Source organism: Artemia franciscana, chromosome 12 (genome assembly GCF_032884065.1).
Source record: "Artemia franciscana chromosome 12, ASM3288406v1, whole genome shotgun sequence".
Taxonomy (NCBI): Eukaryota; Metazoa; Arthropoda; class Branchiopoda; order Anostraca; family Artemiidae; genus Artemia; species Artemia franciscana.
In genome coordinates, this window is record NC_088874.1 from 29,589,933 (window position 1) to 29,608,746 (window position 18,814).

The 18,814-nt window shown below is 34.6% G+C and overlaps 1 protein-coding gene across 2 annotated transcripts in view; it reads right to left on the bottom strand.

The window, feature by feature from the left end:
• LOC136033969 (pleckstrin homology domain-containing family G member 5-like) overlaps window positions 1-18,814 on the bottom strand; it is a 405,461-nt gene that overhangs the window by 123,232 nt on the left and 263,415 nt on the right. For both annotated transcript variants that reach the window (XM_065714997.1, XM_065714998.1), the window contains 2 exons: window positions 14,207-14,317; window positions 8,053-8,202 (listed from right to left, as the gene is read on the bottom strand). In XM_065714997.1, the coding sequence (XP_065571069.1) occupies window positions 8,053-8,202; window positions 14,207-14,317 (261 nt within the window). The remainder of the gene's footprint in view (window positions 1-8,052; window positions 8,203-14,206; window positions 14,318-18,814) is intronic.

Here is an 18,814-nt window from a genome sequence, read left to right on the forward strand (position 1 = left end):
TCTGTGACTTTCCAGTTATAATTTTATAGCAAAAGAAAAAAGGATTCCAACAAATTGGACAACTCTTTCAAAAAAGGCTTACGATCACCCTCCTTCCAAAAAATGGAATAAAATTCATACTTCATATTGCACCCTTTTAGATCCATAAGGTCTACTAGCTTATATTTTCTTCGATTTTTAGCTTTGACAATTGTATTGTATGACTGACTTTCTCAGCCTATTAGACTTTTGCGTATTTCGTAGTTTTCTCTTTTTCTTTTCGTATTGATTTTGATTGGCTGAGCTTCTTTAGTCTTCCTTTCAAGTTGCTGTGTACAATTTTACACTTTTTTAGCATTATTTTGCTTCATGTTTCCAGCCCAATTTTTCTGTTTTATATTTTGTCCAGGTTTCCTTTTTTATCTTTTATAATTTTTTATTTCTAACCTTACGTGAGGCCGATTTACGACAGTATTTTATTATTTTTTTTATTGTCAAAACGATATAATTTTAGTATTATTTGTTTAGGATATTTTTTGAATGAGAATATGGCTCAGATTGTTCTAAGCGACAAAATTTCACAAGGAAATGCCATCTTTACTTTCATTTATTCTTTTCTTTTGACCCTTCTTCTATAGATATTTATGCGTTGTGTACATAAAATGGTTCTTCACATAATTTTGCTGTCTATTTGTAGCCCTGTTGCTGATAAGCCGTTACAGGTCTCCAAAGACATTTCAAAAAGACGAAAAAGGGAAGAGATACATTACATAGAATAGGTTACTAAAATCAATGAAAATAAAAATAAAAGACTGATAGCCATACATTTTGTTGACATGATTTATATTCAATATATATTTTTTACTAATTAAACTATTTTGGCCACATTCTAACTTGGTGAAATTATAGTTTTTTGTTTTTCTTTTTATTAGATCTAGCGAAAGAAACTGAACCTCCTCCAATTTAAATATACAAAAATTGTTTTGAACTGAAAGTAAGGAGCAACATTAAAAATCAAAACGAGCAGAGATTATTTCGTCTAAGAAAAGGTTTCCCCTCATCAATACATTGCTCTTTAAGCTAAAGTTTTTAGGACTTTTCAAAAAGCTTCCTATTCTAACTAAACCATTGTGTTTCAGGAGTCGTTCTCAAGAAATTGGGGCAAAAAGTTAAGCTTTAGCGTGAAGAGCAAGGCATTGAGGAGGGGGCCAACCCTTTCACATACAAGATAGTTTCTGCCCTTTTTGAGTTTCAAGGTTGCTCCTTACTTTCAGTCGAAAAAACTTTTCTTATTTAATTTTTGATCGTCTTTCAAATAACACCCGTAAATCTGGCTCACCCTCCAAGAGAAATTCCCTCCCCTCTTGGAAAACTCCTTTGTAGAAAGTTCCTCCAAGTAAAATACTCCCTCCCCCAGTCCGCTAAATTCCTTCAGACAATTCCATCCTCGCAAAAATTCCCTCCCCCCTCCACACGTAAAATTTCTAGCAGATATATTCAGCCTGAAAAATTTTCCTTAGCATAGGCCCGTTTGAAAAAGACTTAAAGTTCTAATCGTTTTTCAGAGCTCCGGAAATTCCCCTTACCTTGGAAATCATTTCTGGAAATCCAAACACGCTGAAAATTTCCCTATGATGATTCCACTGGAATATCCCCACATGCAAAATTGAGTAGGCCAAGACAAAGTAAGACAAAAGAAAATAGAAGAATTTCGTACAGGAGTTCCGTCAGATCTCCCCAGTGTAAAATTCCCCCTGGAAAGCTCAACCCCGGAAATTTCCCTCCATATGGAAAATTATCCCCATCAAAACCCAACCGAAGCAGACCCCCGAAAAATATCTGTATGTAAACTACCCATGGGGAAGTTTTTTAACTGTCAGACATACCCACAGGGGCTGGGGGGTGTCATGTTATGTCCAAAGACATAGTTTTGGGACTTTTCAACTATGCTGAACAAAATAGCCATTACAAAATTCTGATCGGACGATTTTGTATGAGGGGGGCTAGTTGCCCCCTAATCTTTTTGGTCACTTAAAAAGGAAACTAGTACTTTTAAATTTCTTTGAAATTAGCCCTTTCCCTCTATTCTAGGACTGCTGGTCCGATGTGATTACCCCTGGGGAAACAAATAAATAAACAAAAAACAAGTAAACGCGCACCCGTGATCTCCCTTCTGGCCAAAAATACAAAACTCTTCATTTTTGCAGATGGAAGCTTGAGACTTTCACAGAAGGGTTCTCGGATCCGCAGATTCTGATGGTGTGATTATATTTCCCCCTTTTTTTAAAACCCAGGCAAGTTTCCTCAGGCTCTCAGTTTTTGATGTGTAACACTAAATTCAATGAATCTTATATATCTTGAATCAGCAAAATAAGCCAATTTGTTTGATGTATCTATTGATATCAAAATTCTGTTTTTTAGAGTTTCGGTTACTATTGATTTTCATCGCTTCTTGTTTACAGTTCGTTACCACGGACTATTTGAAGTCTGCACAAAACTATGTTTTTCTCATGGCTATATAAACAAATGTTTGACAGATACGATTAGTTTTAAGAATCTACATTTTAATTAGAATTCTTTGCACTTTTGAGTTTCATTCTACTTTTATTCTTCCTTTGAAGCTACAAAAAAAAATTCGGGGAATCAAAGAAAATTTAATAAGAAGACGTTTTATTGAGCTTTAAAATAAATCTCTCGTGTTTTTTGTTTGTCACAAAATCTTCAAATTGTATCAATTTAAGGAGTTTTAAGCTATTTAATGAATTTTAACGAGTTTTTCTCCTGTTTTGTGTCCGTTGTTAAATCTTGAAATTGTATCAATTTAGGGAGTTTTAAAATTGAGTCTCATCTTTTAATCACAATTAAACAAGAAAAACAAGTTTTTTTCAACTTGAAGTAAGGAGAAACATTGCAAATCCAATCTTTGTTTGCAGACTTATCTTCCTATTCTTCCAAACTTTTTTTTTTTAACTGTGGAAAAACATCCTGAGCCTCAGCTATTCTACTTTTAGCATCTTCACTGCTCTCACGGTCTTTACTAATAATACTACCAAGGTAAGTGAAGCTGCCCCCATGATCAATCTTTTCGTTACCCAACGTCACCTTTTTATCTTCACTTATACCTAACCTTAGTGACTTAGTCTTCTTAACATTAATTTTCAAACCTATTCTAGCACCCTCAACTAGCAAAACCTCTAAAAGTTTATTCGTTTGCTCAAGCCCCTTCTCCTCTCTATTAAACATAAAGCTTTTTCACTAATATTGCAAGCTGCAGTCCTAGCTTTCTTTCCGAAGACACCATCACCAGCTTCACGAATTGTTTTTCTGAAGTTATTCCAACCATCTTCAACATCGTCAAATTTTACAACCTTAAGTTTAGTATTCAACTGCTCCTGGGAGGTTTCTCTCAAATTCTGGAGTCTAACAACGTCAGAACTTCCTGGGAAGTAGTTACCGTTCCGAAATTTCAGCTTTAAATTAACCCTGGGCACTCCTATATACCCAGCATCTTAAATTGACCCTGGCAGTCTTCACTTTCTTATAACATAATCGATAAGGTTTGCTGTAGTACCATCATGTGAATACCATGTTAACTTATGGGAATTTTATGACCAAAAACCTTATTGGTTATAACTAGATTGTTATACCTACAGAATAGCAGAAGTATGTAGCCCAAGGTCGTATCCACGAGGGGCGGTTAAGGGGTTTGAACCTCCCAAAATTTTTGTCTGACTTGTTAAAACATAACGTACGCGGATATAAACAAATTTCTTATGTGTTTTTTAGTTTTTTTATGCAGCCCCCCCCCCTCGAAAAAAAATCCTTGATTAAAACGCCCCTTAAAAAAAAATCCTGGATACGGCCCTGCTGTAGCCATTATTATTTTCTTTTCCTACACCAAATTTACTTAGGCTAGGATACCATGTATACCTATTTATTCCGACCTGGCTTTAAAATTTCCTAGCAAAAACACCATATTTCTACCTGGGACCTTGTCTATTTGCTTCAATAACTGTAACTGAAATCCATCTGAGTCACTAGTATCTCCGTCAGTCGGTTCTACAGGGGCATACACTACTATAAATGATATCCTGAATTTTTTAGTAGTAAAATGAGATGTTAATATTCTATTACAAATACCTTCCCTGCATAAACAAGACTGGGCAGCTTCCTTATTCATCATGAGCCCTACTCCCTGTCTATGTACCCTATCTTTCCTGCCTGAGTAAACAAATTCTATATCAACTAAATTAATGCTTCCTACCCTTTGGATATGAGTTTAAAACTTAAAGACCTTTTCCCAGGGGCTATAGGGGGTCATGTTATCTCCAAAGACATAGTTGTTGGGCCTTTGACCTATGCTAAATGAAATAGCTATCTCAGAATTTTGATCAGACTATTTTGGGAAAAAAGCGGCGTGAGAGGAGGCCTAGTTGCACTCCAGTTTTTTGGTCACTTAAATAGCGCACTAGACCTGTTAATTTCCGTTAGAATGAGCCTTCTCCCAATGTTCAAGACCAACTTGGTCGATACGATCACCCGGGGGGGGGGGGAACACAAATAATACATATTCGTGATCTTTCGTCTGGCAAAAAACAAAAAATTCCACATTTTTGCAGATAGAAGCTTGAAACGTCATCAGTAGGGTTCTCTGATACGCTGAATCTATGATTCTATAACGTTTAGGGAATGTTTCCCCTTTTTTCAAAAATGAGGCAAATTTTCTCAGAATAGCAACCCTTCATGGGTAAGAATAAACTCAATGAAACTCGGTAGATTTAAAATCAGCATAAAAATCCAGTTCTTTTGATATATCTATTGGTATCTGGTAAAAAAAATCTTCCGGTAAAATTTATTGGTAAAAAATTCTGTTTTTCAGAGTTTCGGTTACTGTTGAGCCGTGCCGCTCCTTACTTACAGTTCCTTATCATGAAAAGTTTGATTTGAGCATTAAACACACCGCTTTACGTAATCAAGAGCGAATATTGTGTTTAAAGCAAATTCTTTGCGGCAATTTCAAGCCTTTTGACAATTATAGAAATGTGAAGTAAACAAAAAGCGCACCAAGACCAAACCTCTTGGTCTTGGGGCATTCCTTTCATGGGCTCTCTCTGCCTTGGCTTTAATTTTTAACAAAGCAACGGAGCATAGAAGGTGATAACTGTTCGTTCTTTTTTTTTTTAATGAGAAGGGGGGGGGTTTAAGTTCGTCACGAGATCTAAAAACTGGGTAATTGTATGATAATTATATGACATTAAGAAAAAAACTGTTAATCCCCATTGTATATATCTGACTATAACTTGGGATATTTTAAATTTCTGCAAAATTGCCCAGTTTTATGTGCATAATTTTTTTTAAAAGAACAGATGCTAGGGCTCCTGCGGCTCTAGTTCCGGAAATTTTCTCTCTTATAGCTACCCCTCTTTTTGCGACTAAAAAAAAGGGTAAGGTGTTGATTCATTTAAGCGAATTTTTGTCAGCTGTGGCAGGATCTCCACGTCTGCGGTAAGTTAAGGACGAGAAATGAGGTACCTACACCAGGCTTAACATAGTGACCGTTTTTCAGGAGAGATAAGCCGTTTTGCAGGCATAGCGACTGGTAGTATTAATTGAATTACTTAAATTTATTCAGTCACTTGGAAGTATAAGCTCGGAGTGTAAACGGAAAGTAAGAAACAACATTAAGACATAAAACTATCAGAAATCATTACGTGTATGAGAGGGTTCCCCCCTCGTTAATACCTCGTTCTTCACACTAAAATTCGAATTTTGTTCTAATTCTTTAAGAATGACCCCTGAATAACAAAGGCTATTTAATTAGAAAAAATAGATCTTTTGAAAGTACTAAAACGACTTTAGCGTAAAGAGCAAGGTATTGACCAGTGGGAGAAACCCCATGTTTCTTCGTCTTCAGTTTTAATATTGCTCCTTACTTTCAGTTGAAAAACTTGTTTTTTTTTTTTAATTTAGCTTCTGATCGTTTTTTAAATAATTCGTTTTTTCCTGGGAAATCTGGCGCCGCCTTAATGGATAATTTGCTTCACACATGAAAAACTCCTCCATGGGAAGATCCTCCCACGTAACCCCCAATCCCCCCAGGAAAAAACACCCCTGAAAATGTCCGTATACTTCCCAATAATTAATACTATATGTAAACAATACAACATCGTCAAAGACATAGTTATTAGATTTTCCAACTATGCTTAACAAAATTACTATCTCAAAATTGTGATCGAGTGATTTTTGGGAAAAAATTAGCGTGGGAGGTAGCCTAGTTGCCCTCCAATGTTTTTAGTCAGTCAAAAGAGACACTAGAACTTTTAATTTCCGTTCGGATGAACCCTCACTTGATACCCTGGGATGAAAATAGACATATAAATAAACACGCATCCGTGATATTTCTTCTGGCAAAAAATACAAAATTCTACGTTTTTGCAGATATGAGCTGGAAAACTCTACAGTAGGGTTTTCTGATACGCTGAATCTGATGGTATGATTTTCATTAAGATTTTTAAGAATTTTTTCGAAAATAAAGCAAATTTTCTAAGGCTCGTAATTACTGATGAGTAACTAAACTTCAAGGAGCTTATATATTTGAAATCAGCATAAAGTGCGATTCTTTTGATGTATCTATCGGTGTAGAAATTCTGTTTTTAGAGTTTTGGTTCCTATTGATCCGGGTCTCTCCGCACTTACAGTTCGTTACCATGAACTGTTTGATATCATTTCTGGATTCCAGAAATTACGTCCCACTTTTCCCAGTCGTTACGTTTACGCTTAAAAGTTTATTTTCCGTTTTTGGCTGTATTTGGTGTTTCTGTAAACAAACTAAGCAAATATAGTTTTTTTGGAATGTCTGTAGTACAAATGTTTGCGCTGAATTAAAGAATGTTATGACATTTTTTCTAAGACCCAAACTTTTTCCCATGTTTTTTGGGCTTTTGCTGTCCAAACCACCCGAAATTACAAAAAAAAAATCCTAGTAAAAATTATGATGATTCAAAAACAAACAAGACTATAATTTTTATTTCTATATATTAAAAACTCTCATAAACAGTTGAATAATTTACTGCAACTTTCATAGGACCCATAATTTGTCCTTAAAGCAAAATAAAATAAAAAACTGTTTATTAATTTGTAAAAAGTACTTTTTTATGGTATTTCGGGGATCTTTCGTAACTACCATTTTAAAAAATAATGAATTAGCCACTTATCAGTATTCAACAACAACAAAAATTATTGACAAGTATAATGGCATTCCCAATATTTACAAAACACTTCTAAAAATATTTCACAGTTCTTAGTTTCCTTATCAGGCTCGTCATTAGGTTTGAACATTATCCCCTTCTACTGAAATCCCCTCCAAACCCAAATAAACAATAAAATCAACTCTCCTAACAAAATACTCAAATTAATTGTTTTTTTTCAGCTTTTCATAAATGCTAAGATAAAGCACCGAGCAAGATAGCACGATAGCCTGTAATTTAGGCTATATACATGTTTTTAGTATTCCCTTTCTTCCAAGTCAAAGGCGTGACATGGCTCATCGTTTATTTCATTTTCTTCCAAATACACTTTCTGGACTTACCAGATAAGCACTATCCATATTGACAACAGACTGCTGAATCGCTTCAATTATTTTGAGTGGCATTCCTTTTGAAAACTTGCATAATAAATTATGGTTGTGGCAATCTAAAAGGCCATATGCGACACTGTGTGCCAAATTGATATTTATAGCACAAGCTATTAAGCCCTAAGCCCCTAGTCGCTTTGTCAGATCCGTCTTTCTGTATCTTTTTTGGTGCTTAAGATGAACAGAAGTCTCTGTATCTTTTGAAATGGGTTACACTTCCTTTCTCAAATGTAGAAATGCCTGGAATTTGGACATGCTGATATAAAAATTACTTGACCGAAGCTTGCAGGCCTAAATCAATATTTTATGCACAAACAGCTGTTTGTCATTAACAGTCAAAGAAATAAAAACGCATGTTCCAGTTTATGTGTTTCTACATAAAAGTTATGTCATGCAACATATTGTCTTTTGAATCACCACAAGTGAAAATTCGAACATACCATATCAGCTAAGGCAATTTTTTGATCGTCAGAATCTGTTTTCTTAAGTATTGCTTTCAAAAGAAGTGGATATTTGGTCAATCGCTGCATAGGTTTGACTAGAAGATCTGTGAGACGTAATCTTCCACAATCACGCTGGGTCTCACACCACTAAAAGAAAAAAGATATAACAAATACATAAGATATAACAGATATAAAGATCTGTGAGACGTAATCTTCCACAATCACGCTGGTTCTCACACCACTAAAAGATATAACAGAGACACAAGATATAACAGATATAAAGATCTATGAGATGTAATCTTCCACAACCACGCTGGGTCTCACACCACTAAAAGAAAAAAGATATAACAAATACATAGGATATAACAGATATAAAGATCTGTGAGACGTAATCTTCCACAATCACGCTGGGTCTCATACCACTAAAAGAAAAAAGATATAAAAAATACATAAGATATAACAGATATAAAGATCTGTGAGACGTCATCTTCCACAATCACGCAGGGTCTCACACCACTAAAAGAAAAAAGATATAACAGAGACACAAGACATAACAGATATAAAGATCTGTGAGACGTCATCTTCCACAATAACGCAGGGTCTCACACCACTAAAAGAAAAAAGATATAACAGAGACACAAGACATAACAGATACAAAGATCTGTGAAACGTCATCTTCCACAATCACGCATGATCTCACACCACTAAAAGAAAAAAGATATAACAGAGACACAAGACATAACAGATATAAAGATCTGTGAGACGTCATCTTCCACAATCACACAGGGTCTCACACCACTAAAACAAAAAGGACATAACAGAGACACAAGACATAACAGATATAAAGATCTGTGAGACGTCATCTTCCACAATCACGCAGGGTCTCACACCACTAAGAGAAAAAAGATATAACAGAGACACAAGATATAACAGATATAAAGATCTGTGAGACGTAATCTTACACAATCACGCTGGGTCTCACACCACTAAAAGAAAAAAGATATATCAAATACATAAGATATAACAGATATAAAGATCTGTGAGACGTAATCTTCCACAATCACGCTGGGTCTCACACCACTAAAAGAAAAACGATATACTAAAAAGATAATAGATAAAAAGATAAAGATAAACTAAAAAAGATATGTATTTAACATACAACAGATATAAAGATCTGTGAGACGTCATCTTCCACAATCACGCAGGGTCTCACACCACTAAAAGAAAAAAGATATAACAGAGACACAAGACATAATAGATATAAAGATCTGTGAGACGTCATCTTCCACAATCACGCAGGGTCTCACACCACTAAAAGAAAAAAGATATAACAGAGACACAAGACATAACAGATATAAAGATCTGTGAGACGTCACCTTCCACAATCACGCAGGGTCTCACACCACTAAAAGAAAAAAGATATAACAGAGACAAGACATAACAGATATAAAGATCTGAGAGACGTCATCTTCCACAATCACGCAGGGTCTCACACCACTAAAAGAAAAAAGATGTAACAGAAAGATTTTGAGAAACCATAGCTAATAAATTAAAAAAATATAACGACACGTTTTCGGCGGTACAGCAACAGATAAGTCGAACTCTGACAGGAGAGAGTAACTATTTTTAACTAAGAGCTATTAAAGGCCAATTAACAACAATATTTTACTAACACTGTGATTAGGCAGCGCTAATTTTATCCAATCATATTTTTCTTACGATTTTTTGTTGGCTGGATTTTCTATGAAAGAATTCTGATTGGCCCGATTTAGAGCAAACTGAATCCCGTATTTATCAAAATCTCATTGTAAATAGGCCTTAAGTGACGTCGCTTTGAAAGTACCAACTGGTTTGTCTGATCAAAATAAAATTCGGTCTTCTTTCCAGAAGGTTTCTCAAAAAGAAAGAGCCCTTGCATAAACAGGAAGCTTTCGTATATTATAAGTTGAATTTTGACGATTGGATTAAATAATTTTTCAATTCTGATTCAAAATAATAAAAAAAAAGACATTCACTAACAAAAGCATTTTTTAATCAAGCACCGTAAGACTTGCTGAAAAAATTGATTCCTAATAGTGTTTTCCATAAAACTTTTTACGCAAAGATGCGTCTTTAGTGAAATTGTTTTGATCGTCAGAATCTGTTTACTTAAGAACTACTTTCGACGAAGTTAAACTTCCAGTAAAACTTCTTTTTCAGTTAAACTTCCAGTAACGAAAAATTCACTTTCAGATTGTGGTAAACTATGCTTACAAAAATAGTTTGTGACGAACCATGGTTTTAGCCTGCTAGAAATTCAGAATAAATTTAGGGCTTACTCGGTGCCTGTTAGACGGTCCACCTCCAGAGGTCGCCTGCTGAGGGTTGTTTCTACCCCTTTTAATATTTCACTTTGTTCTAGTATTTTTGATTTGTTTGTCGTTGATTTTTGTCTTGCTATTTTTGTTAAAGAGTTTGTTGTTGTAAAAAAAAATTTCCACAGATTATGATAATATCCGATATGAATTCCTGTTTATATCTGTGTTTGAGAAATTAGGATTTTTCCTTTCCAAAATCTGCCAGTTAGATCATTGCATTATTATAGGATATTTGAACTGTAACATAACTGACACCTTTTCAATGCCTACTTCTATTATGTCTTGCATTTCTTATTGGCTTAGGATCCTGCCGAACAACCTCAGCGAAACTTCCATATACCAAACAAGCCATATATTCAACTTTGACTGTATGGTTTCTTCTGTAAGTCTTCAGGTGTTCCATGTATACATCATCACTGACATCCAGCTATAACACCATCTTCCACTATCTCTATTTTGTTCTTAATCTTTAGCTCAGTTTACTCCCTTTTCACAACCCCATCAACCCCAGCCCTGTTTCTATAGAGACATGGAAAATATTTGACGTGACTTCTTCACAACCATTATGGACGCGGTTTTGCAAAAATCCATACTCAATTCAAGCTGCTTATGAGAAACCCAATATATATAAGATACGCGCGTTTTTTAGTCTCCATCTTTACAGATTTGTCATGCCATACAATGTGCAAAAAAGGCCACTTTAATCCTTGAACTTATTTGTCGGGGCATCACAAACTATTGGTCGATCTACCCAAGCCTTGTTGAAACTTGGAAAAAATCCAAATTTTGGTATCTTGTTTTGGCTAGGTTTCTGATATTCGTCTTTCTAACGAAGGTTGTCAAAAAATTATCTTAATCTATACCATTTGGTTAAAATGCTTCACAGCAAGCTTCCAACGTCCCAAATTCTTTCTGGAGAAGCTTCTCAAGAGGCGCTCCTACTACCTACATATATGCCCAAGATATTTGAAGTTCTGCGCAGAATTCTTATTTTTCTGTTGAATTAACTCAATATTATCTATGAAAGTGGAACATTGTAAAACCTTGGCGATCTTCTCATGGAGACGATTGTTATCCCAGGATTTGTGTCTTCTTCCTTGTTAATTGGAGATCTTGGCCCAATTCCAAAGAAAGGAAAATTCACCACTCGATGCTCCTCGTTCCACCCTAGAGTAATTGCTGCTATGTTTGCCGCTCTGTTCAACATACCGAATGCATTGACTGATGATGCATCAGGTACAAGTCTTGTTCTAACCAGTCACGAGGTGCAAAACATTTGACTCTCTGATTTACGCCATTATGTTACTTTACGCCACAAAATGTGAAGGGACCCCTTCCCAAACCAAAGCTCTTCGTGATATATACTACGGCCTTAAGGTTCACCTGGTGACTGACTCTCCATCTAATGCTGATGGCTCACTAATAAACCACACTGGTTCTAACCATCCCGCCACTCGCGATGTTTTAGTTGACGTTGGCAGGGGTACCCGTCAGGCTGCTGATTCTTCACCTTCATTCGTCAACAATATGGGTTTTTTTGCACAGTCTGCTGTCCCATCTTCTTTCATTTTTTTGGTATTAATTTTCCAACGGTCGGCCTTGCAGACGATACTCTGAATTTGATTTGTACCATCCACTGCTTCAAGGATGTTTCTAGCCGACTACAATCTGAATAAGAGAAGCTTAGCGCGTATATTTCGTTGCCCATATTTCTGAAGTTTCTTTATTCAGCTGAAGGCAAGTGCTACCAGTTGATACACCCCAAAGAACTAGCAAGATCAATCCATTTGGTCACATTACTTATCTTAGTTTCTCTATTAGTTTGTAAAACAAGCTTAGCTCTATTAGTTTGTAAAACAATAGCTCAAATCGAACGTCAAGCGAGGGTGTTCAATATATCTTTTGTCACGAATAAGTAACGGTTCAACTGTTGTGTTCTTCCAAAACTTTTTAATTTGTTACCGCATTACATTATGTGTATATTGTAACTTTTTCGAAACTATTTAGAAATTCAGACAAGTCAAAACTTTGCTCAGTTTTATTTTTTTCACTTGTGGAAACATCTTCTACGCTTCCTCACATAAACACACAATTCTTGTTTTGTGAGAAAACTTTACATTCTTGACCCCATTACCACCACAAAAAAGCCAGTTTCTGTGGATAATTCCCGCCTTTCCTAACTGGGCCATCATTGGACATCTATACAGCTCCAGTGACTTATTGAATTTTTGATGAGTTTGGATATATGTTTTTCTTTCTCTTTTTTCGTTACTATTGCCCCGTCTCTTTGTCTTTTGTATTACAGGCTTTCGAATAAAAAAAAATAATATTTGAATAATTATTGGAAAGCAAAGAAGTCGGTGAGACCGTAGTTTAATAATCGGTCGCACGTCAATTGAAGAAAAACGATATAACACAAAAAGAAACAAACATATAAAACGCAAATCAAATCACAAAGTGCAAAACTCAATCACATGGGTATTTTCGAAGACCACACTGCCTTTCCATTACATACAAATAACGGTTCAATAGGGGCAAATCCTTTTACTAGACAGTGAAAATAATAGCAAAATCTCAGGATATTTCGGTCACATACACAGTGGCCCTCCTCAGCAGAAGAACTAAAACCTTATTTTAGCCTATCTGCTGGGGATGACCACTGTGCATGTGACTGAAATATCTAGAGATTTTATTGTTGTTTTTTTTACTGTCTAATAAAAATATTTGTCCAAATAGAACTGTTATTCGTACACAATAACACATGGTAATTTTTTGCGATAGTCTCTAGTTGAGCTTTAGTCAATTACTAATACATTTTTGCACTGTCATCATAATCAACCAATTATTAACAGCTTTTATTTAGTTTAAAACTATTTCTAACTGAGGCTGATAAATCTCGTAAGTGAAATCATTTAACAAAGCTTAGTGTACCTATATATTACTGCTAAATTCATGCATACACTTACACTATATTAACATACATTTTGTATAAACAAGCTTAAAAACTGAATTTAATGTAAATAAAGAAGAAAAAGATGTTTACAATGGATGATTAAATTTTTAAATCAGTTGCTTAACAATGTCATATTTTTGGTATTCATAACAAAATTCTGAATGACTTAAGGTCAGCAAAGGAGCTTTTTCGCATAGAGAGTTCTGTCTTGTCTCCCTGTTCAATAGTTTTATAAATCTACCGTTTTTTACACAAAACTGAATTTAATAGACTACAAAAGCAACATCCAAAAGTATCTTAACTGTCAATGGTGGAATTTTATTCTTGCCACAGTAACTCACTTGTGGCAACCTCCTTTTCTTTTAGTCCCAGATGGATTCCCAAAAACAAAAATATTTGAAAGTTTGTCATTCTTGAGCAGTTTAAAGTCACTTAGCCATCTTAATCTTTCTTCCCTAAAAATGAGATCGAACCAAATTTTTCTTACAGCTTATTGTTTGATATACGGTTACTCAAATAAACACATAGGCCTAATCTTAAACAATTCTTCATGAGAATATCTGAAAAATGTTAATAGGCCATTAAACTAAAGCAAGGAAAACAATTCTTCATAATACTAAATTAGTGAAAAGCTTCCATTGAAACTCTAATCGAGGTAATCTTTCATCCTTTTTATACTAATCATTATAAAATATGCATGGGCGCAAAAAAAGTAAACAATAGTTCAAGACAGTAGCGGAATCAGTGGTTGTGGGGATCGAGCGGCACAAATTCCTGTGAAGTCAAAAGGTGTAGTTAAAAGCACAAACAGAATTAGATGCAGATTACAGGAAATACTTACGGCCAGGTACGCTTTGAATAATTCATTATCTTGATCTTTCTCACGACAATATGTCTGACATTGAGATTGCTCTAAGCAGTATCTTGTGTAAGGATGAAAAATTTCGTCAAACTATAAGAAAAGCAGCAAGTTGTAAAAATAGTTTTAGCCCATTAACTTGACATCCTACACTTTTATGTAGAAAAGCCTTAACCCTTTTTACTAGCTTGGGATTGCTGCCTGAAAGTAAAATATTAGCGAAGTACGAACTTAATTTGTTTAATTTGCAAATACTATAAAATATATTTTTATACAATTAAGAATTTTCCGATTTTTTACACTTATCCACGATTTTTTTTTTCCTCATAGACCATGTGACTCTAAGATAGACTAGTTTATGTAACAAAACCATTCTGAAATCTGTCAGCAATTTTTGGTATTATAGATGGCATATTAGCATAACCGTGTTGGCATATCAAATGACGGCAAATCACCATCCCCCCAGTTCAATTCCAGTGTTTATGTCAAACAATTGTTGAATAATGACTGTTCATGTTACGTTTATTCGATTTATGAAAATCGAGATTCGAGTCAAATTTATCACCTCACTACAACACAGTTCTACCCGGGTTTGCAAATCGATTTGCTCTACATAGCTGCATACACACCCACCATTTCTCGTAGTACTTTTTAAGGGGAAATGTGTAAACATCCATACTCCTACATAGGTTTTATTTATGAATAATGACAGAAAACCTTCCTGAAGTATTTACATTTATGAGGAGTATGTTGAAGTTGAGAAGATATGAGTAATAATAAGGATTTGCTTGGCGTTTTTGAGAGGTTTTGGAATCCCTTATTCTTCCTGAAAAAAAAACAATCCTGAAAAAAATTCCTGATGAAATACATTGATCCAGACTTTTATTTTTGTATAATAAACATTATCTTGTAGGTGTAAATAAGTACTTGAATTGACTGAATGTTAATAAAGAAGTAATTTGAATGTTATGAAGGAACTTCATAATTCTTATTAAACAACTTTTCTATAAAGAATTTATTTAATTTAATAAACCGACTTTACTAAAACTTGTATTTCTTAAATATTATTCTATCTATATATATAAAAATTAGTTGTATGTGTGTTATGTCTGTTACATTATGTCTGTTACGCCAGATTATATCTTCTATATATAAAAAAATAAGTTGTATGTATTTTTGTGTTGAGGGTTTGCATATAACGTCTGAAAAATAAAGAAGAAAAAGAAAACAAACTAAAATTAATAACTGGGAATTACATAAATATTTCGAAATATTTTGACAATAGATTAAAGTAATTCGAAAACCTTAAAACAGATACTTAAAGTTTGAGGTTTATTATAAATTGTTGAGCTTTAGCAAGCTTGGCATGTGAAGATTTTTCAACTGTCAATGTTAGAATGGACATTAACAAATTGAAAAACATTGAAAAAGATAGAATGTTACTAAATCCTACAACAGAAGAAACAGCCGAGGAAGCTGCTCAAAGAGTTAATGCCAAAAGGCTTGCGGCTAAAGAACGCAAAAGAACGCCGGGTTTGGGATTTTGACTTGGATAAGGTCATCAATGCCTACCAGATTTTAGTTAAAAAACAAAGGTTTGGCGATATGTATTTACGTCTGAAAAATAAAGAAGAGAAAGAAAACTGAAACTAAAAATGTAAAAACTGGGAATTGCATAAATATTTCAAAATATTTTGACAATAGATTAAAGTAATTCGAAAACCTTAAAACAGATACTTAAAATTTTAAGGTTTATTATAAATTGTTGAGCTTTAGCATGCTTGGCACGTGAAGATTTTTCCAACTGTCAATGTTAGAATGAACATTGACCGACAGAATTTGCGATTGCTATATGTCATTTGGTTAATACCAAGTGCCATAAAAAGGTAAAAAACTAAAAAAAAAACCTTCAAAAAACTAAAAAAGCTGCAAAACTAAAAATAATTAAAACTAAAAAAGAAACTATATCTATGTCTATATATATATATAAAAATAAGTTGTATGTCTGTTGACTGACGTCATGTTTGTGTGTCGACTGATGTCATGTTTGTCGACTGACGTCATTATGAGGATTGAGCATTATTCCGTCATGAAGTTGTATGTCGACTGACGTCATGTTTGTCGACTGACGAAATTACAGACCGAGACACCGGGACACAAATGACGACCGGGAAACAGGGAATATAAATGACGAACGGGACACTCAAAGAGAAATTACAGACTGGGACATCGAGACACAAATAACGACCGGGACACAGGGAATATAAATTACGACCGGGACACAGGGACAAAACTGCAACGGGGAAGCCGGGGGGCACAGGGGGGATATATAAATGACGACCGGGACACAGGGAATGTTCGATTAGCAATCACCATCAACAAAGCTCAAGGACAATCATTAGAATAATGAGGTATAGATCTGAATACGGATTGTTTTCCCCATGGACAGTTATATGTTGCATGTTCAAGAGTCGGTAAACCTGACAATCTATTTATATGCACAGACAATGGGACAGCGAAGAATGTTGTATATTCGCAAGTTTTACGTAGTTAAAAACATATATATATCTATCTATATTCACAGGTGGTACACAGGGAAACAACTACAATGGCGCTTAACTAATATGGCGCGAAAAAAGCTAAAAAAAAGAAAAAATCTAAAAAGAAAAACTTTAAAAAAAGCAAAAAAATAAAAAAGGTAAAAACCTAAAAAGAAAAAAAAGCTAAAAAAATAAAAAAAAGCTGCAAAACTAAAAAAAAGAAAAACTAAAAAAGAAACTACATCTATACATATATATATATATATATATATATATATATATATATATATATATATATATATATATATATATATATATATATATATATATATATATATATATATATATATATATATATATATATAAAAATAAGTTGTTTGTAGGCATGTTTGTTTGTTTGTGGGTTTGCATATGACGTCATTATAAGTGTATAAGGCTTTTGTATATGACGTCATTATAAGATGACACTACAGACCGGGACACCGGGAGCCGGGGGGGACAAGGGAATATAGAAATGACGACAGGGGCACATCTATCTATATTCACAGGTTGGACACAGGGACACAACTATAATGGCGCGTAACTAATATGGCGCGTAACGACTTACACGTACGGGGGGGGGGCTTGGGGGGCGCGAAGTGCCACCCCAACAGTTAGTATTGTAACATCACACCGTTAATGAGGTACCAAATAAACATAGAGCCTCTTTTTTTCTTTTCAAAACCAAGCAAGGAACATTTTCCATCGCATGCTTTTGATTATCGAATTTCCCCTATAAGTCACGAATTAACTTAAAATGGATGTGTATGAATATCTTTGAATCTGCCATTTTTACCATCTGTTTCAACGAGAATTACCTCTTCTTTTTTTCAGAGTTAAGCAAGGAACCTTTTTCATCACATAATTTCGATGTTTGAATTTTTCTTATATGCCGAATGTTATCTTGTCTGAAAGTGCGCAGCAATATTTAGGTCAGGATTTACGCATAGGCCCACTAGGCCCGAGCCTAGAGGCGCACAATACTGAGGGAACACAAAAAGCACAAAGGGATTTTTTTTCTTAGCAAAAACTGGCCTTATGTGATTTACCGTCTATGTGTCAGGCGCACTTGGCTGCTGCACTGCATATTCGCAGAAAAGTGATTTTAAAATAACACAGGAATCCCGTAGCTGCTTATTTGCTGTCAGGTGTCTCCCAAGGATGGCAGCTGTGAGCTCGGTATCACCTCTCTCTTTCATTACTTTTAGCTCATCGCTCTTCAATTGCCTTCTGTCCAGGGCTTCCACTATCCCCGCATTTTCAGGGATATTCCCGTAAATTTCCATGTCTCCCCGCCCCCCAAAAAATTGCTGCCTAGAGGTGACCAAACACTTGGGCCTAGGGGTGAAAAAGATTTATATACGGCCCTGGGAATATTTAATCTCCTATCTTTACAAGCTATTTTCATATACATAAAAATCAGGTTAACGCCCCCAAAATACAGATTATACATTTTGGGAAAATCACACTGCAGTAACAAACCCAAGCTGTGCCAAACAAAGTTTGGCTGCTAGCTCCTGTGGTACAAAAATTTGCTCCTATGTCCTTCTTGCTGTCTCAAGTAAATTTGCTTTTTTTTTAAGAAACTGAAATGAAAAAAAAATTAGAGGCAAAGAAATTTCTTTACGGAAAAAGCCATGAGACTTAAAGTTGACAGTTATTACTGAATCCAACAATTTTGCCCAATTGATTCCCCGGTAGACAAGCTTATTTTTGGATTAACTTAAAAAAAAAAACTTTCCAAAAAGAGGTTTTTTTTAAAGAAAAATAAAGGTCATATTAAAATTAAGATCAGAGGAAATAGATACCTACAACAACTCCAACTCAAAACGACAAGAAATTAATATTAAAGAATAAATGAAACCCAACGAACACAAATTAAACAAACAATCATAGCCAAAAAAAATACAGCAGGTACAAATATAAAACGAATAAATAAATCTAAAAACGAGAGAAGCTTAAATTGAATATACAAAACAAGCTTAAAACGAATAAAAACGTTTTGCCTTTG